The sequence below is a fragment of the Phocoena sinus genome, chromosome 7 (genome assembly GCF_008692025.1).
Source record: "Phocoena sinus isolate mPhoSin1 chromosome 7, mPhoSin1.pri, whole genome shotgun sequence".
NCBI classification, from domain to species: Eukaryota; Metazoa; Chordata; class Mammalia; order Artiodactyla; family Phocoenidae; genus Phocoena; species Phocoena sinus.
Genome location: NC_045769.1, coordinates 59,330,231 through 59,351,952, shown reverse-complemented (window position 1 = coordinate 59,351,952; position 21,722 = coordinate 59,330,231). Strand labels below are relative to the sequence as shown.

General features: G+C 37.7%; 1 protein-coding gene across 2 annotated transcripts in view; it reads left to right on the top strand.

The window, feature by feature from the left end:
- Positions 1–15,773, top strand: part of SCRN3 (secernin 3) — a 37,109-nt gene extending 21,336 nt beyond the window's left edge. For both annotated transcript variants that reach the window (XM_032636754.1, XM_032636755.1), the window contains exons 6-8: positions 7,546–7,708; positions 9,193–9,367; positions 13,244–15,773. In XM_032636754.1, the coding sequence (XP_032492645.1) occupies positions 7,546–7,708; positions 9,193–9,367; positions 13,244–13,414 (509 nt within the window). In that variant the 3' untranslated portion in view covers positions 13,415–15,773. The remainder of the gene's footprint in view (positions 1–7,545; positions 7,709–9,192; positions 9,368–13,243) is intronic.
- The last annotated feature ends 5,949 nt before the right edge of the window (positions 15,774–21,722 follow it).

Below are 21,722 nucleotides of genomic sequence, written 5' to 3'. Positions count from 1 at the left end.
ACTTTAAAATTAGTATGTTTTATATGTTCAAGAAAATTAGACAAAAAGATGGAGAATTTCATCAGAGAACTGAAATCTATAAAAGAGAACCAAATGGAAATAATAGAACTGTAAATTTCTAATAACTGAAATTAAGAATTCAATAGATTAGGGGCTTCCCTGGTGGCACAGTGGTTGAGAGTGTGCCTGCCAATGCAGGGGACGTGGGTTCGTGCCCCGGTCCAGGAAGATCCCACATGCCACAGAGCGGCTAGGCCTGTGAGCCATGGCTGCTGAGCCTGTGCGTCCGGAGCCTGTGCTCTGCAACGGGAGAGGCCACAACAGTGAGAGGCCCGCGTACTGCAAAAAATAAAAAAGAATTCAATAGATTAGTTTAACAACAGATTAGACATAGCGGAAGAAAAAAAATAGTGAACTGGAAGATCAGTAGAAAGTTCCCTGATTGAAACAGAGGTAAGAGTTTGGAAAATATCGACAAGAGTGTGAGAGCCATATAGGACTCACTGAAAAGGTCTCATATATATGTAGTTGGAGTCCCAGCAGGAAAGGAGAGAGAGAATATGGAGGGGCAAAAGCAAGATTTGAAGAGATACTGGCCAAGAATTTTTCCAAACTAATAAAAGTCATCAAGCCACAGCTCCAAGAAGCTCTGCAAATCCCAAGAATAAATAAAAGGAAACCACACCTGGGCACATCGTAGTGAGATTGCTAAAGGGGGAAAATAAACAAAATCTTAAATGCAGTCAGAGAGAAAATATATATTATCTTCAAAGGAACTATAAGACTGACAGATAACTTTTCAAAAGAGAAAGAATCTGGAAGACTATAAAATGACATCTGTAAAGTGATGGAGAAAGATAATCACTACCAATTTAGAATTCTATACCCACTGAAAATATCCTCTAAAAGTAAAGTTGAAATAAAATTGAGAAAATTTGTCACTAGCCAACTGGCATTAAAAGGAATACTAAGGGCCATTCTTCAGGCAGGAAAAATGATCTTTGATAGAGGCAAGGTAAGCAGGAGTGAATGAAGGCAACAGAAACAGTAAATACGTGCGTGAAACTAAATGAATATTGTGTGTTTAAAATAATAATAATTTTATGACCAATGGCCATAGCTGCAGTGCTCAAATTCTGTTGTGCATTGAATTCATGTAGTACCAAGGCTGCGCTTCCCACAGGCTGCTCCGGGCCAATGACTGAAAGCAGCAGGGAGACTAAGGTAGGCCCATTCCTGGGGTCATTGGACTCCTGTGATGGCCGACTCTGGGTCAAAGACTCCCTAAGGGCCTTGCAAAGCTTTCCTTAGGTGGTGTGGCAGTCTAGGTCACTTTCACCCAACCTTTCTTCCCTCTCTAGTAAAGCCAGGCTCGGACTTCTGTCACAGTCCAACTTCCTCTCCATTTTCTCTCATAGGCATTTTCCCTCATAAAATCCTTGTACATTTAATCTCATGTTGTGGCATCTGCTTCTCAGAGGACCCAGATGAACACAGCAGAATTAATGTATGAGAATAGCACTAAAAACAGGAGGCAGTAATTGGAGTTAAAGTGTTACAAGGTCTTTGCGTTAACTAAGTGGTGAAGAACTAGTTTAAGGCAGACTAATAAGTCAAGAGAAACTAATAAAATAATAAAAGAATATATAAGTAATAAGCTAACAGGGGAGAAATAGAATAATAAATACTTGTTAAATTCAAAAAGGGCAAGAAAGGATAAAAAGGGAAAAACAATAGCTGGCATAAATAGAAAAGTAATAATAAAATGGTTGATTCTGTCCCATGTGGAATTGCTCTTATATGGTTCCTAGCATTGATGTCATGCTTTTAGAATGGCCATTTCACTGTACCAGAAATGGTTATCTACATCTTATATTTATAGTTTTATTTTTAAAATTTATAATTCTTCTGAACTTATTCTAAAATAAAATATGAATTAGGATTACTGTTTTTTTCCTCACTTCTCAAATGCTTACCCAGTGATCTCAACACCATATTTTAAATGAATTATCTTTTCTGTTGATTTGAAATGCCAACCAACTTTATCAAATATTAAATTCCTAAGTAAACCCAAGTGTAAATTAGATTATTGTATTTGTCCAGTTTCATTTAGAACAGTGTAAGTATACATAATAAGTGTTCAATACTTGCTTTATGAGCCAAAGGACAATATGAATGAATTTACAGGGTTTTTTTTTAATGTGGTAAGACAAATATTTCCTCATTATTCTGCTTTTTCAGAATTTTCCTGACAATCCTTGACTGTTCATTTTTCAAGGTTAATTTTACAATCATTTTTCCAGCTTCTCCCCGAAGAATCTTTTTGAGGTTTGATTGGATTTGAATTAAAACTATAGATTATTTTAGGGGAGAATTCACATCTAATAATATTGTCTTCCTAGTCAAGAACAAGATATGGTTGTCCATTTATTGAATTTTTCTTTTCTGTTCTAAGTAGACTTTTATAATTTTATTTGTCTAGGTTTTCCATATTGACATTTTTTGTTGTTGTTAAAGAAATCTTTTATAAACACTTGCTCTGTGCTAGGCATGGGGCCACATAGTGGCAGACATGATACAGTCTATGACCTTCTGAAACATAGTAACTGGTGGAGGGGAGGACACAAATGGTATTGTTCACTATTTGGTTGTTTCCCTTTTACCACGGTAAATCATGTGAACATCTTATTTATTAAGTTTATCTGCATTTCAAAATTACTTCTTTAGAATAGATTCTATAAATGAAGTTGGACCTACAAAATTTGCAGTTTCAACCTAAATGAGAAAACACTGTCTCTAGTTCTCTTCTATAGAGCCTAAACAAATTGTTTCTTAATAAGAACTTCTTTTCAAAATTTCAGATTGTTTTAATTACTTTTTTGTATGTTGATCTTGTATTCTGTGACTTTGCTAAATGAATTTACTGGTTCCAGGAGGTTTGTTTTTTGGGTTTTTTTTTTTTTGGTTAGACTCCTTGGGATTTTTATGTATAGACTTTCATGCCATCTGCAAATAGGGACAGTTTAGTTCTTCCTTTCCAATCTGTATGCTTTTTATTTCCTTTCCTTGCCTTATTGTGCTGGCTAGGACTTCAAGTGTTATACTGAATAAGAATGGTGAGAGCAGACATCCTTGCCTTGTTCCCAGTCTTAGGGGGAAAGCATTTAGTCATTTACCATTAAGTATAGTATTAGCTGTAGCTTTTTGTAGATGTACTTTGTCAACTTAATGGAGTTAAGGTAGTTTTCCACTATTCCTTGTTTGCTGAGAGTTTTTATCATGAATAGATACTGAGGTTTGTCAAATGCGTTTTCTGTGTCAGTTGATATGATTCTCTTTTTTCTTTAGCCTGTTGATATGATAGATTACATTGATTTTCTAATATTGAACAAGCCTTGTATCCTGGGAATAAACCCAGCTTGGTCATGGTATATAATTCTTTTTATATATTGTTGGGTTCTCTTTGCTAATATTTTGTTGAGGGATTTTGCATCTGTATTCATGAGAGATTTTGGTCTGTGTTGGTTTGTTTGTACTGTCTTTGTTTGGTTTTGGTATAAGGGTAATATTTGCCTCATTAAATGAGTCAGGACGTGTTCCCTCCTTTTTTATTTTCTGGAAGAGATTGTGTAGATTTGGAGTTAATTCTTCCTCAAATGTTTGGTAGAATTCTCCAGTGAAACATCTGGGCCTGGAGATTTCTGGAAGTTTTAAAGTCAATTTCTTTAAGAGATATAGGGCTAGTCAAATTATTTCATATTGAGTGAGTTTTGGTAATATGTGCTTTTCAAATAATTGGTCCATTTCTTCTAAGTTGTTAATTTATGGATATAGAGTTGTTCATAGTATTCCTTTATCATGCTTTTAATGTCTGCAGGGTCTGTCATGATACCCGTTTCATTTCTGATATTGGTAATTTTGTAATTTGTGTTTTCTCTTTTTCTGTCAGTCTAGCTAGAGGTTTGTCAATTTTATTGATCTTTTCAAAGAACCACTTTTTGTTTCATTGACTTTTCTGTTTTCTGCTTTCAATTTCATTGATTTCTGCTTTTATCTGTATTATTTCTTCCTTCTGCTTGCCTTGAGCTTATTTTGCTCTTCTTTTTCTAGTTTGTTAAGGTGGAAGCTTAGATTACTGATTCCTACTTGACTTTTAAGTTTTTTTCTGGATATTTAATATTTTTTTACTGGTAATATGAATGGAATATTTTTCTATTATGTTTGTTAATTGGTTGGTTTTGATCTATAAGAAAGCTGTTGAGTGTTTTTACTTATTTAATGGGACACCTCATTGATAGTCTATTTTTTTTCATAGTTTTAAAATCTATTCTCTTCGGTTTTTCAGGTAAGTAATTATATGTTAGTGGTCGTATTTTAATTTTCTTGTCGAATTATACTTTGGGGAATATAAACTTTGTACAAGCATGAAAAATTAGGAGGTCATATAAGAAAATTGGTGAGATGTAGATACTTTAAAAAAATGACCTCATTTTAGTCATATATCAGCTGTTTAGTGAAGCAAAGATTGCAGCAAGTTGTGATGGATGGTAGGAGGGATGTCTATTTTATCTGAATTTTCAGTCTGATGCCCCAAAGTTACAAGGGTTGCATAAGGAAGCAAAGGTAGTCTTAAACGTAAAGATAATCACTGATGAACCATCTATTTATAAAATTAGTCCTCATTCAAATATCTTTCCCAACTTAACACTATCCTTCCTCTTCTTTTTTTTTTTTTTTGTTTTTTTTTTTTTAAAGAAGACTTGAGCATTTTATTATATTTTATTATTATTATTATTTTTGTGGTACGTGGGCCTCTCACTGTTGTGGCTTCTCCCGTTGTGGAGCACAGGCTCTGGACGCACAGGCTCAGCGGCCATGGCTCACGGGCCAGCCGCTCCACGGCATGTGGCATGTGGGATCTTCCCGGACCGGGGCACGAACCCGTGTCCCCTGCATTGGCAGGTGGACTCTCAACCACTGCGCCACCAGGGAAGCCCCCTTCCTCTTCTTTGCGTCAATATTTTTGTTGATGTCTCTTAATGATTATTAACACAATACAAATAAAATACAAACTGAAAGTCTTACAAAAGATGCAAGATTTCCAGAAGCCCATGAAATTAACATCGGATACTGATTAGGTCACATACAAAGCCATTGGCAAATAAAAAATGAACAGAGAGTTAGACCTATTGACAACTGAAGAAAAACTGAGAGCAGTAACACAACAAAGTGCTTCAAAAGAAAATGATTTGAATATTAAATAATTAAGAATAGATAACTAATAACAACCTGCTGTATAGCACAGGGATCTCGACTCAATACTCTGTAATGGCTTACATGGGAAAAGAATCTAAAAAAAGAAAAAAGAAGTAGGTATATGTATAACTGATTCACTTTGCTGTACACCTGAAACTAACACAACATTGTAAATCAACTATACTCCAAAAAAATTTAAAAAAAGGAAAAACAATAAAATTATTATACAGTAAAAAAAAAAAGAAGAGAGGGACTTGAGAAACTTGATGAAGTCCTCATATATTTTTGCAATCATTATCTATATGATCATTCTGCAATAGTCAAATAAAGTCGAATTCTCTTACCATTTTGTTGTAAAAATTACACTTGTTTCATTCTTTGTTCTAAGAATTAGCATATTAAAATTTTAACCTAAATTTTGTTAACTATAAGCTTATATAAACTTATTTTTGTATTTTAATTTCATTTTAAAGATCCAGTCAATCCTTTTCCTCCACTACATACCATGAAGTTTTGATTCTTATTTAAATATGTTTGCTTTAAGTGGCTATTTTCTGGTACCAATTTTCTTCTGATGAGAATTTCTTGTATTTATTCAAAGAAAAGGTTTCAGACCTGTTCTGAAACTCTTCAGGAGAAATCTTTTTTAAAAAAAAAAATTTATTTATTTATTTAGGCTGCAGCGGGTCCTAGTTGTGGCATGCGGAATCTTTTGTTTTTAGTTGCAGCATGCAGACTCCTAGTTGTGGCATGTGGACTCTTAGTTGTGGCATGCATGTGGGATCTAGTTGCCAAACCAGGGATCGAACCTGGGCCCCCTGCATTGGGAGCATGGAGTCTTACCAGGGAAGTCCCAGGAGAAATCCTTTTTGAATTGTTAACTGTGGTTACCTTAATTGAAATTGGATCAGGGAACTTTCATTTCTTTATATTCACAGAGCTTTATATCCATGTCTAAATCTATCAATATCTGTCTGTCTGTCTGTGTCTATCTATCTATCCATTGCCTAGGACAGTGCCTGGCATTTAATAGGTGTTCAATAAATATTTGTTGAATGAATGAGAACTAAACAGAGAAAAATCCATTCTTGTCTTGAGAGAATTTGGTAATCTAATGGCAGAGATATGAACCAATACAGACAAAAGATCAGGAATTTATCATCTGATGGCAGAGACAGGACCAAGATTAAACAAAAGATAGGACCAATACAGACAAAGACAGATGGAGAGGAAAAGTTTATTTAAGTTAAGCTTAGTAGTAAGTTTTAATTTGAAGGAGTTTTAATGTGATTCTGGGAGAATTGAATCATAAATTTTGGAGAAGACAATTATTATCATGTGAGAAGAAGATATTTTGGCTACTTTTGGAGGACTGCATTGTGGAAGGGTAAGATTATTCATCTTGTCATGAGACAGATCCTAAATCACATCTTTGACTATGGATATATATAGAAAGAAACAGAGCTGTCTGAGGGCATGATTGGCTTTTAAAATTTTTTGGTGGAAATGCCTTCCAAATATGGGATTCTGAGGTTCTCTGTAACCATGGACATGTTGTGTTTGCTAAAGAGATAGATTTTCTTCTATTTTTCTCAAAAAAATCTCCTTAAAATATCAAACTTTACCTATGAAAGCAGAAAACAGAATATAATGCCATTTATTTTCATTACACGTGATGGACATTTAAATTTTTAAAGTAGTCCAGTGGAACTATGTACATACAAATTCCATTAGCCAATAATGTCTTTTGCCTCCTTCATTCCCACTCAGGTTACAATTCACACTTTCATACAAGAGTATTAATGTCAGGCATAGCAATTATATTACAGGAAAAATAATTTGTTATTTTGTAAAGAACATCTTGTATAATATTGGAAACTAAACACAATATTCTCTTAATATTTGGTTCCCAGAATGGATAGACTCAGATAATAGTTATTATTGTCATTAGTTAATTGTTAACTACATACCTCTTAAAAATTTTTGGAAGGGCAGTGAGATTGAGTGTATTTTGCATTATTGATTTCGTCTGCTTAGGAAATAACAGATTTAACCTGTTATAATGTTTTGAGATTTTGTATATTTTATATTAGAAAAAAATCTTCCTTGGGACAGTGCAGTGAGTCTAACAGTTATGGTACAAGATTTGCTTATAGTCAGTCTTACTTAATTTATACCTAGACCAGTGTCTCATATTATATATTATCAATAGAGAAAGCAGTTCATAATTGCAGGATACCAACCTGCAAATGCATATGTATTTGATCGTCTTAAAATTCATTTCCCTAGGAAACATAACCTTTGAAACAATGATGGAAATTCTCCGAGATAAACCAAGTGGCATTAATATGGAGGGAGAATTCCTGACCACTGCAAGCATGGTTTCTATTTTACCTCAAGACTCCAACGTTCCTTGCATCCACTTCCTTACAGGGACTCCTGATCCTGAGAGGTAAAGTCACAAAATACTATAAACCAGGCAGGGGGTCAGGGGTAGGGTAGAGTCATTAGTTTGGTGATGATTTTGTCAGGCTAAATTTTTGTTGCACAGATACCACAATAATTTTTGAATGCATTTTCTTTTTTTTTTAATTAATTAATTATTGGCTGCGTTGGGTCTTCATTGCTGCACGTGGGCTTTCTCTGGTTGCGGTGAGCGGGGGCTACTCTTCATTGCGGTGTGCGGGCTTCTCATTGCGGTGGCTTCTCTTGTGGAACTCGGGCTCTAGGCTTCAGTAGTTGCAGCACATGGGCTCAGTAGTGCTGGCTCTAGAACGCGGGATTAGTTACTCCGTGGCATGTGAGATCTTTCCAGACAAGGGCTCGAACCCCTGTATCCTGCATTGGCAGGCGGATTCTTAACCACTGCGCCACCAGAGGTCTTTTGAATGCATTTTCTATTCAGGTTTTAGTCTGCCATTTTCCTATGTGTATCATTGCCATATCTATTCTCATTCATATGGGACGAAAATGTTTATAGTTTCTGGTACGCAGTTATTCCTACTCCCTCTTTCCCTAGCTATATTTAAAATTGTCAAGAAAAGTAGATTGGGGCTTCCCTGATGGCGCAGTGGTTGAGAGTCTTGCCTGCCGATGCAGGGGACGGGGGTTCGTGCCCCGGTCTGGGAAGATCCCACATGCCGCGGAGCGGCTGGGCCCGTGAGCCACGGCCGCTGAGCCTGCGCGTCCGGAGCCTGTGCTCCGCAACGGGGAGAGGCCACAACAGTGAGAGGCCCGCGTACCAAAAAGAAAAAAAAAAATAAGTAGATTGGTTTTTTAATGCAGATTTCAGTATTAAATATTAGATGGTGAGTAAGAGTAAAAAGGTTAAATGATCTAGAAAATACATACATGTAAAACAAAATATCAATAGTTCAAGTTATATCTTAAGTAGGATATATACAGACTACCTTGATTTAAATCATTGGTATCTCATAAAACTTAATGCACATTACATTTAGAAGTGATCTTATATTCACTATCTCTTAGTATTATAATCTTTCATATTATTAAAGATATCTTCCAGAAAAAGGAATAAAACTTGTGAATCCCTTATTAATACTGCTGCTTATTTTCATCCCAAATCCTAATGCTCAGTCTGTTACATTGAGGATTGTTCTTACCCTCCAACTGTGGAATTTGCAGTAGAAAATGATGAACTATAATTTTACTTGACACTGTTTATATGCCAGGCCCTTTGTTAGGTTCATGGGAATATAAGGCTAAATAAAGTATGATCCCTTGCCCCAAAAGGAGATCTCAGTGTACCAGGGAAGACAGGCATGGGTATAAGTAGTATGACAGGAACAATTAGTATGTTATAAATTAGTAGAAAGTAAAGGGAATCTTAGAAGATTTAGAATAATGCTGAATATTTTTTTTTCGCCTGAATATTTTTATATCCCCACATACCAAACTTAATACTTTTTCTTCTAGATCTGTTTTTAAGCCTTTCATATTTGTACCAAATATTTCACAACTATTGGACACCAGTTCACCCACATTTGAAGATTCAGTTAAAAAGAAGCCACAGTTTAACATTAAGCCTGACAGAAGACACCTACTCTACCAAAAACATCAACAGGCCTTGGAAATACTAGATAATAAGGAGGTATGATTAGATTATATCTCTGTTTTATCATTAAGAATAACTTAAGGGCTTCCCTGGTGGCGCGGTGGTTGAGAGTCCGCCTGCCAGCGCAGGGGACGCGGGTTCGTGCCCCGGTCTGGGAGGATCCCGCATGCCGCGGAGCGGCTGGGCCCGTGGGCCATGGCCGCTGGGCCTGCGCGTCCGGAGCCTGTGCTCCGCAACGGGAGAGGCCACGACAGTGAGAGGCCCGCATACTGCAAAAAAAAAAAAAAAAAAAAGAATAACTTAAAATATGATTGAATCCATATTTTGAACTTTGAAATTTCAGCTTTATTTCCTTTATATAAAAATAGGTTTAAAAATAGTTTAGATGCTTAGACTATAATAGAGCTATATTATTTTTGAACTTTGGTTAAAAAAATGGTTAAGAATATATTGTGAATTTAGAGAAATGTAGTATATTAAACATAATAACAATAGCTAACATTTATTGAACACTTATTATACACCAAGCACCATGGTACTGTTACATGGGATATTTCATTTAATTTTCACAACCACTTTATCAGGTAGGTACTATTTTTTTTTAATAAATTTATTTATTTTATTTATTTATTTTTGGCTGCGCTGGTTCTACATTGCTGCATGCGGGCTTTCTCTAGTTGTGGTGAGCGGGGGCTACTCTTCGTTGCAGTGCGCGGGCTTCTCATTGCAGTGGCTTCTCTTGTTGTGGAGCACGGGCTCTAGGCATGTGGGCTTCAGTAGTCGTGGCACAAGGGCTCAGTAGTTGCAGCTCCCGGGCTCTAGAGGGCAGGCTCAGTAGTTGTGGCGCACGGGCTTAGTTGCTCTGTGGCATGTGGGATCTTTCTGGACCAGGGCTCGAACTCATGTCCCCTGCATTGGCAGGCAGATTCTTAAACACTGTGCCACCAGGGAAGTCCCAGGTAGGTACTGTTATCGTTTCCATTTTACTGATAAGAAATCTGAGACTTGGAGAGTTTAAGTAGCTTTCTTAGTGTATCTCACACCAAAAATTACAAAACCTCTAGAGGGGAGTTAACTTGGTCTCTAAAATAATGTTCTTAATCATATACCCTCAGATTAATTTTAATTGAAAGTGACTTGACACCCCGTAGACTTAAAATAATAATTATTATAATGAGTTGAAGTTTTAATAAAAGATAAATGCTTATTATTTTTAAATGTAAGCATAATAAAAGATTAAACACATCACCCACAATCTCATCTCCAGAAACAAGTAGATATATAATGTGGGGGGACAGATAGATTGATGGGTAGACAAATAATTTTATAATGTTCATACCTCTTCAGCCTTCCTGCCCTCTTCTGTCTCTGCCCCAGAGATTAAAAAAATAGATTAGAAGGAAATGGAAGGGCTACCTAAAGGCCTTTCTCAGAACTCTCAACTCATTCTTGCAATGAAGGAAAAGATTGGTCATCTTATACCTTTTCTCACCTGCTTCTACCAGCTTTGCTTCTGATTTTTATTGCCTATAATAACTTTTACTTTGTGAAGGTATATACATTTACATTCTTTCTACATTAAATGAATTAGATGAATTTTCCTCCCTGGCAATTATTTACTTATTTCCTTTTTCTGTAGTATGTTTACATAGTTGCCCTGCTTTTCTCTCCCCCACCCCCCCGGCCCACCCCCGTGCTTATGTTTAAAGCAGAGAGCTCTGTACAGATCCTCTATTTGCTATAGATTCTTGACACTACTGCTTTTTTCTGAGACCAGTTTGTTTTACTTCTGACCTACAGTGTAAACACCTTTTTGTAGCCTAGTGGCATGGAGTGAGAGGCAAGTGTTTTGTTCTAGGAGCCTATTAAGTACACTGACAAGGGCCCAGTGCACCGGGCCAGAAGTGTCATTCCCTCCATGGGCTTGGCTTGGCCCATCCTCCAGACTCAGCACAGTGCTGTGAAAAATGATGAGCCCCTGGTTCTTCTTGCCTTTGCTCAAGTTCTTCAGTGATATGTTTCATGAATGTCTTCTCTGGAGGGATTTCCCCTCCTTCCTGAGCAGCCTCTGCACTGCTCTCATTGCTTATGATAGTTCTCAAGAGTTGTTAGCTCCCTTTCCCCCTTAAATACTGCTTCTGGGAGGTGGGTTTTGTAGACTTATTACTAAATGCCCGTTAAACTAAATTAAATTGCTGATTGACATTCTTCTAAGTAATAATGAAATAAAATTTTAAAGCAGTTACTATTTTAGGCTGTATTTAATAGGTATTAAATGTTGATTGACAACATGAAGTAGTGGAAAGACAATGGGATTTGAAGGAAGAAGTGTCAAAGACCTGGGTTCTAGTCCTGGCTCTGTAAATAACTACTTTTATGTTTTAGGGAGAGTCAGTCCTACTGGTAGTTTAGTTAACATTTCTTGATTACTAATGAGGTTGAAAATTTCATATGTTTATTGGCCTTTGTATTTCCTCTTAAATGACTTGCCTATTATTTTCCTTAGTCTGTTTTTCAATTGATTCTTGGTTGTTTTTGTCTTTTGCCTCAAAGAGGCAAAAATATGTGAATAAATTTTTTGTGTAGCAAATTTTTAATCTCAGTTTGTTTATTTAACTTTTTTTGTCAGACAAAAGTTTAAAATTTAATCAGTTGCATTTGTTAGTCTTTTCCTTTAAGGCATCTTGATTTCATGCTTCAAAAGGGCTGCCTTACCTCAAAATAAATATAACTTCTGTATTTTCTTTCAAATACATATATGCATATTTGAAAAAAAATTAGTTCTTTATCTGGAATTTATTTTTATGGGTGTTATGAAGTAGGGTTCTAACTTCGTTTTCCAAAGAGATGACCAATTATTCTAATACCATTTATTGATAAAATACATTTTTTGCACTGATATGAAATGCAGTGTTTCTTCAGAAAAAATTGCATATAATTTCATACTGAAGTATAGGTCAAAGTTAAGAATCCTTGTTTTGTGGAGTTCTGCCCCATTATGGTTCAAATTTTAAAAATTATGCTCACTTTCTAGTAACTCTCTTCTTTTTTTTTTTTTTTTTTTTATTATTATTATTATTTTTTTTTGCGGTATGCGGGCCTCTCACTGTTGTGGCCTCTCCCGTTGTGGAGCACAGGCTCCGGACGTGCAGGCTCAGCAGCCATGGCTCACGGGCCCAGCCGCTCCGCGGCATGTGGGATCTTCCCGGACCGGGGCACGAACCCGTGTCCCCTGCATCGGCAGGCGGACTCTCAACCACTGCGCCACCAGGGAAGCCCTAGTAACTCTCTTCTTATACACTTTTTCTGTCAGTACCTACCCTCTAACTGATGATGGTAATTCATTAATAACTTAAAAATTGCTCCTTTCTATAAGAATCATGACCTTTTTCCCCCCTTGTTGATACAAGGAGGAATCATAGAGAAAATGACTTTTCTTTTAGTTGCTCTTTCCCTTGAACATCACTGTTCTATTTCCTTTGTTTAATCTGATAATGCTGGTTTTAAATGTAGAAGATCCAAATTCATGAAAATATTTCAGCTTCAGTTTTCAGCAACCTTCCCCATACACAATTAATATCAAATTTTCAATTGACCTGTTATTTGTCTTTTAAGTTTCTTGCTTATAGACTAATACTACATAATTGTTATTGTATTTTCTACTAAAAATAACTAATAGTTTGTGGTTAATAGATTAACTGAATCTAGAACAATGATTTTTCCCAAAGAATTTCATTCTTTCTTTATCTAAAGAATAGGAGAAGGGGAACCGAACCAGAAGTTGAAACCAGAATGAACAAACCTTGTCTGTAGAGGTGGTTTGGAATTGTGTTAGACTCGTGTGTGTGCGTGTGTGCTCATGCACACATGTGTATCTGTGTATTTATTTATTTTTATTTTTTAATTGTTCAGGAAAAAGCCAAAACAATGTTGGACAACATGAGCAAACTGGAGAAGGAACTATTCAAAGAGATGGAATCAATCCTTCAAAACAAGCATCTTGATGTGGATAAAATTGTTAATCTTTTTCCTCAGTGTACAAAAGATGAAATTAGAATTTATAAGCCAAATATTAGTTCTTAGTGATCGCATAAATGGTCAGCAATCTTCCTCAAAATTAGAATCTGTTACATGGGTAAATAATATAAATTAAGTTTGAGCAGATCTGATTATTCTTTAATAGCATTCAGGTGATAGCTTGGCTATTAAAACTACATGTAGCCTTGATGAAATATTGAGAAAGAAAATAACATTGGAACTGGACACATATATCATGGATAGCCAGGTATCACTTTAGGTACCGACTTGTATTTTTTTTTCTAGCCACAATACCTTTTTAAAAATCACAGTAATTAAATATCCAATTCTGCATAAAGCATGAAACATTAAAATAATGTATACATTTATTATATATTGTCCTCAAATAATTTTCTCAGTTACAACAGAAAGCAGATTTTTTTTTAGTAATGGAAAATATTGTCTCAACTAATAAGTTTTTTGTGCTTTAGGCAAGTATTAGCCAGCTCTAGCAAAATTTTCTAGATTTACACATTGTCTTATTCCAGTCTTTTAATTATGCAAATGTTTTATTAAACTCAGACATGCTCTTTGTCAAGACTTAGCTGACCAGTGAGCTTTTAGCTCTAATTATCTAGCATTTTTTTGCCCATACCCCTTAACAGACTTTTATGTTAATATTTTTAGAAGAGCTTTCCTGGGAGATTAGGAAATGGAATAGGAGATATTATTTTGGTGTCTCAAATCTCTCTCATCTTTTACTTCTGTTCATTCAGTGAAAACAGGAATAGGAATGAGACAGTGGTGATGAAATAGAAATATTAGCATATTATGAACATTAAGAACGTTATAATATATAAAATATTATGAACCTTATATATGAATAATAATATCTGTCCAAAGATTATAAAACTCTGTTAAAGGGCTTCCCTGGTGGCGCAGTAGTTGAGAGTCTGCCAGCCGATGCAAGGGACACGGGTTCATGCCCCGGTCCGGGAAGATCCCACATGCCGCAGAGCGGCTGGGCCCGTGAGTCATGGCCGCTGAGTCTGCACGTCCGGAGCCTGGGCTCCGCAACGGGAGAGGCCACAGCAGTGAGGGGCCCACGTACCGCAAAAACAAACAAACAAACAAAAAAAACTCTGTTAAAGTTACACAGGGATTACCAAGTAAGACTCAAAGTTGGAAATATAAACAAAAGAAAACTCCAACTCAAAATAACACTATGTTTTCATTGGTTTCTAGAAATTTCCATTTTAGGTGTTTGATTGCATTATGATATTTATTGGTCACTATCACTGCAATTAGGATTATTACTAAAATAATGGATCATTATATTTAAAGAGTCCTCAGAAATTATTTTTTAAATTCTCTCATAAAAATCATAATCTGCCTGATGGCTCTTGTCTAATGCAGGGCTGCCATTACAAAAGAAAACTGTATCAAATGCTCAGTTAATTCTGGTTTGCCTTACATATAATTCAGTGATAGGTTCTTCCTAAATCATGAAGCCCCTTGGGCAACCCCCAGATGCCCCCCCTCTCTTTTTTAATATGTGAGGAAACTAAGGGTAAGTAGTTCATTGATTTATTTAGGCACAGAAACGTGCCACTCTCTAGGGCCCACATGTTTCACTTTCTCCTTTGACACCATGCTAGACCAAACTAGTACCAGGCTCTCACCTGGACCACTGCAGTTAAGTTCTTCTGCACCCATTTTTGCTCTTTATCTTCATCCACATGGGTCACTGCAGCTAGAGTGATCTATTAAAATTTTAAATATGTTCATGAATTTCCCTCCTGAAACTTTTTTAAAAAAATAGACTTTATTTTTAGAGCAGTTTTATGCTTAAAGCAAAATTGAGAAGAAAGTACAGAGTTCCCATGTACCCCTGTTCCTCTATCCTCCCCTCCACCATCAACATCCCCCACCAGAGTGGTACATTTGTTATAACTGATGAACCTACACTGACACATCATTATCACCCCAAATCCAGAGTCTACATTAGGTTTCACTCATTATACATTCTATGGGTTTGGATAAATGTATAATGACGTGTATCTACAATTATAGTATCATACAGAACAGTTTTACTGCTCTAAATATCCTTTGTGCTCCACCTATTCATCTCTCCCTTCCCCTAACCCCTGGCAATCATCTTTTTACTGTCTCCACAGTTTTGGCTTTTCTAGAATATTGTATAGGTGGAATCATACAGTACATAGCCTCCTTTTCAGATTGGCTCTTTAACTTAGTAATATGCATTTAAGTTTCCTCTATGTCTTTTCATGGCTTGATAACTCATTTCTTTTTAGTGATGAATAATATTCCACTGTCTGGTTGCTGATATCCACTACTGAAGGATGTCTGGTTGCTTCTCTGTTTTGGCAATTATGAATAAAGCTGCTATAAATATCCATGTGCAGGTTTTTGTGTAGACATGGTTTGAACTCATTTGGGTAAATACCCAGGAACATGAGTGTTGGATGGTGTGGGAAGAGTATGTTTAGTTTTATAAGAAACTGCCAAACTGTCTTCTAAAGTGACTACCGTACCATTTTGCTTTCCTACCAGCAGTCAATGAGAGTTCCTGTTGTTCCACATCCTCGCCAACATTTGTTGTTGTCAGTGTTCTGGATTTGGGCCAGTATAATAGGTATGTAGTAGTATCTCACTGTTTTAATTTGCATTTCCCTAATGACATATGATGCAAAGCACCTCTTAATATGCTTATTTGCCATCTATATTATCTTCTTTGGTGAGGAATCTGTTCAGATCTTCTGCTCATTTTAAAAAATCAAGTTGTTAATTTTCCTATTGTGTCTAAAACTGTAAAGAGTCAATGAGATAAGTCCCAATCCTTAACAACTATCAACAAGATCCTGCCAATCTGCCCCATCTATATCTTATTATGCTTTTTTTTTTTTTTTTTTGGCGGTATGCGGGCCTCTCACTGTTGTGGCCTCTCCCACTGCGGAGCACAGGCTCCAGACGCACAGGCTCAGCGGCCATGGCTCACGGGCCCAGCCGCTCCGCGGCATGTGGGATCTTCCTGGACCGGGCATGAACCCCCGTCCCTTGCATCGGCAGGCGGACTCTCAACCACTGCTCCACCAGGAAAGCCCTATGCTTTGTTTTTTTAAAGTTTCTATTCTGCTCTTTCAGTTCCTTGAATGTGCCGAGTTCCTTCATCATGACTGTACCCTCTGCTTGCACCATTTGTTTCATGTGCTTTTAATATAAGTAGTTCTTTCCATCCTTTAGAGTTTTGCTGAAACATGACTTCCTCAGGGAAGTTTTCCCCACTCAAGATCAAGCCTCTTGATACATACTCTGAGAGCCACATGTGATCCTGATCACAAGTGTAATTAAATGTTTAACATCTGTCTCTCACAGCAGAAGCTTTATGAGGATAACAACCATATTTTTTCCCACTGTTATGTGCTTAATGTTCAACATTATGTCTGGCACAAGCTAGATGCTCAATAAACATTTAAATTAACATTCAAGGACTGATGGAGAGAATTTACACAGTCCTCTTCTCGGCTTGTAAAGTGGAGAAAATTAGCTAGACAATCTATCTGTACAACTTGATAGCCTTTTATAAGGCTGAGGTCAACCTGTTCCCTTTTTCCATATTCAAAATAGGAATAATAACTCCCCAGATAAAGATAAGGATTATTATATTTATAAAACAGCCAATTAATTTATAAAACATTTTGGGAGACTTTCACTCTATAAATCCAATATGGTATTGGGCTTTGGTACTTCAGTGAGTAATTAATACCTTGTGGTATATTTTAGAAAATTTAAGGTTTTCTTAAATTTCATGTGTTTCTTAAGAGTAAAAAACATAGTAGCTGGGGGGACCTTCAAGATGGTGGAGGAGTAAGATGTGGCGATCACCTTCCTCCCCACAAATACAGCAGAAATACATCTACATGTGGAACAACTGCTACAGAACACCTACTGAACGCTGGCAGAAGACCTCAGACTTCCCAAAAGGCAAGAAACTACCCACGTACCTGGGTAGGGCAAAAGAAAAAAGAAAAAACAGAGACAAAAGAATGGGGATGGGACCTGCACCTCTGGGAGGGAGCTGTGAAGGAGGAAAAGTTTTCATACACTAGGAAGCCCCTTCAGTGATGGAGACTGGGGGTGGGGGTGGGGGTGGGGGTGGAAGCTTTGGAGCCACGGAGGAGAGCGCAGCAACAGGGGTGCAGAGGGCAAAGCGGAGAGATTCCCGCACGAGGATCGGTGCTGACCAGCACTCATGAGCCTGAGAGGCCTGTCTGCTCACCCACCAGGGCGGGTGGGGGCTGGGAGCTGATGTTCCAGCTTCGGAGGTCGGATCCCAGGGAGAGGACTGGAGTTGGCTGCGTGAACACAGCCTGAAGAGGGCTAGTGTGCCACAGTTAGCTGGGAGGGAGTCGGGGAAAAAGTCTGGAACTGCCTAAGAGGCAAGAGACCGTTGTTTCGGGGTGCGCGAGGAAAGGGGATTCAGAACACCACCTAAATGAGCTCCAGAGACTGGTGCGAGCCGCGGCTGTCAGCGTGGACATCAGAGATGGACATGAAATGCTAAGGCTGCTGCTGCAGCTACCAAGAAGCCTGTGTGCAAGCACAGGTCACTATCCACACCTCCCCTCCTGGGAGCCTGTGAAGCCCGCCACTGCCAGGGTCCCGTGATCCAGGGACAACTTCCCCGGGAGAACGCACAGCACACCTCAGGCTGGTGCAACGTCATGCCGGACTCTGCCGCTGCAGGCTCGCCCTGCATTCCATACCCCTCCCTCCCCCTGGCCTGAGTGAGCCAGGGCCCCCTAATCAGCTGCTACTTTAACCCTGTCCTGTCTGGGTGGGAACAGACACCCTCAGGCGACCTACATGCAGCGGCGGTGGGGCCAAATCCAAAGCTGAACCCCAGGAGCTGTGCGAACAAAGACGAGAAAGGGAAATCTCTCCCAGCAGCCTCAGGAGCAGCGGATTAAATCTCCACAATCAACTTGATGTATGCTGCATCTGTGGAATACCTGAATAGACAACAAATCATCCCAAATTGAGGAAGTGGACTTTGGGAGCAACTGAAGACTTGGGGTTTGCTTTCTGCATCTAATTTATTTCTGGTTTTATGTTTATCTTAGGTTAGTATTTAGACCTTATTATCATTGGTAGATTTGTTTATTGATTTGGTTACTCTCTTCCTTTTTAAAAAAATATATATTTTTCCTTCTTCTCTTTTTGTGAGTGTGTATGTGTATGCTTTTTTGTGTGATTTTGTTTGTATGCTTTTACCATTTGTGCTAGAGTTCTGTCCGTTTTTTTTTTTTTTTTTTTTTTGGTATAGTTTTTAGCACATTTTATCATTAGTGGATTTGTTTTTAGGTTTGGTTGCTCTCTTTTTTATTACTTTTTAATTTTAATACTTTTTAAATTTTAATAACTAGATTTTTATTTTACTTTTTTCCTTCTTTCTCTCTCTCTCTCTCTCTCTTTCTTTTTTCTCCCTTTTCTTCTGAGCTGTGTGGTGACAGGGCTTTGGTGCTCCAGCCAGGTGTCAGGCCTGAGCCTCTGAGTTGGGAGAGAGACCTCCTGGCTCCAAGTAATATCAAATGGCGAAAGCTCTCCCAGAGATCTCCATCTCAACACTAAGACCCAGCTCCACTCAACGACCAGCCAAACAACTAGAAAGACAGGAATACAACCCCACTCATTAGCAGAGAGGCTGCCTAAAACCATAATAAGGTCACAGATAGCCTCAAACACACCACCGGACGTGGTCCTGCCCACCAGAAAGACAAGTCCAGCCTCATCCACTACAACACAGGCACCAGTCCCCTCCACCAGAGAGCCTACACAACCCACTGAACCAACCTTACCCACTGGGGGCAGACACCAAAAACAATGGGAACTATGAACCTGCAGCCTGCGAAAAGGAGACCCCAAACACAGTAAGATAAGCAAAATGAGAAGACAGGAAAACACACAGCAGATGAAGGAGCAAGATAAAAACCCACCAGTATGCTAGATCGTATGGTAGTTCTATTTTTAGTTCTTTAAGGAACCTCCATACTCTTCTCCATAGTGGCTGTATCAATTTACATTCCCATCAACAGTGCAAGAGGGTTCCCTTTTCTCCACACCCTCTCCAGCATTTATTGTTTGTAGATTTTTCGATGATGGCCATTCTGACTGGTGTGAGGTGATAACTCATTGTAGTTTTGATTTGCATTTCTCTAATGATTAGTGATGTTGAACATCCTTTCATGTGTTTGTTGGCACTCTGTATATCTTCTTTGGAGAAATGTCTATTTAGGTGTCCTGCCCATTTTTGGATTGGGTTGTTTTTTTTTTTTTGATATTGAGCTGCATGAGCTGCATGTAAATTTTGGAGATTAATCCACTGTCAGTTGCTTCATTTGCAAATATTTTCTCCCATTCTGAGGGTTGTCTTTTCATCTTGTTTATGGTTTCCTTTGCTGTGCAAAAGCTTTTAAGTTTCATTAGGTCCCATTTGTTTACTTTTGTTTCTATTTCCATTTCTCTAGGAGGTGGGTCAAAAATGATCTTGCTGTGATTTATGTCATAGAGTGTCCTGCCTATGTTTTCCTCTAAGAGTTCTGTATTGTCTGGCCTTACATTTAGGTCTTGAATCCATTTTGAGTTTATTTTGTGTATGGTGTTAGGAAGTGTTCTAATTTCATTCTTTTACATGGAGCTGTCCAGTTTTCCCAGCACAACTTATAGTTTAAGAGGCTGTCTTTTCTTCATTGTATATTCTTGCCAACTTTATCAAAGATAAGGTGACCATATGTGCATGGGTTTATCTCTGCACTTTCTATCCTGCTCCATTGATCTATATTTCTGTTTTGTGCCAGTACCATACTGTCTTGATTACTGTGGGTTTGTAGTATAGCCTGAAGTGTGGGAGCCTGATTCCTCCAGCTTTGTTTTTCTTTCTCAAGATTGCTTTGGCTATTCGGGGTCTTTTGTGTTTCCATACAAATTGTGAAATTTTTTGTGGTAGTTCTGTGAAAAATGCCATTGGTAATTTGATAGGGATTGCATTGAATCTGTAGATTGCTTTGGGTAGTATAGTCATTTTCACAATGTTGATTCTAACAATCCAAGAACATGGTATATCTCTCCATCTGTTTGTATCATCTTTAATTTCTTTCATCAGTGTCTTATAGTCTTCTGCATACAGGTCTTTTTTCTCCTTAGGTAGGTTTATTCCTAGGTATTTTATTCTTTTTGTTGCAATGGTAAATGGGAGTGTTTCCTTAATTCCTCTTTAAGATTTTTCATCGTTAGTGTATAGGAATGCAAGAGATTTCTGTACATTAATTTTTTTATCTTGCTACTTTACCAAATTCATTGATTAGCTCTAGTAGTTTTCTCTATGTATAGATCATGTCATCTGCAATTCTCTATGTATAGATCTCTTTTTGTTGTTTTTTGTTGTTGTTGTTGTTGTTGTTGTTTTGCGGTATGCAGGCCTCTCACCGCTGTGGCCTCTCCTGCTGCGGAGCAACAGGCTCCGGACGTGCAGGCTCAGCGGCCATGGCCCACGGGCCCAGCCGCTCCGCGGCATGTGGGATCCTCCCAGACCGGGGCACGAACCCGTGTCCCCTGCATCGGCAGGTGGACTCTCAACCACTGCGCCACCAGGGAAGCCCACTGTTTTCTCTTTTTAATTGATTTTAGGCTTTTATCATAACAACTGTAGAAATTTATCATCCCATCTTTACCTGAAAAATGGTGGTAACATTTCTAATCTGAACTGTTTCCAACCATAACTCATTACTGCATTACCTAGTTTAGTGATCTAAAGTAATATAATATTTTACATGATATGAGGTATGATGGGGCAAAAACCAAGCTGTATTCTACTGCATAGCAAATGTAACATAATAGTTTTACATTATTTTTTGCTTTTAGAAGCTGACTGATCATTAATCGTTATTCCTAAAATGCCAAGCACAGTTTACCTTATTCTAAAAATACTGAAATTTAAATACAAGTTAGGCATGGAATTACTCATTGAGAACAAAGAAAAAGAACAATTGACTATGCTGAAGATTGGTATAAAAGGGGTAGATTTTAATCAAAACAGTATTGGATAATTTTCTCATCTGTGACCCTGCATATTAAAAATTATGAAATATGTGAGGACTCTAATGTCATATTGACTCATTAATAAAATGTTTACTGAGTGCATAATTGCACAAGGCCTTGTGTACAGATCCCATAGGGTCATGAAGAATAGAACAATCTCAGGAGACCCATTTAAGGAAACATTGAAAACCTATAGAAAAGATCTCTCTGATGGCTTCTACATTATTCAGATTACTCAAAGAAAATACGTTGGCAC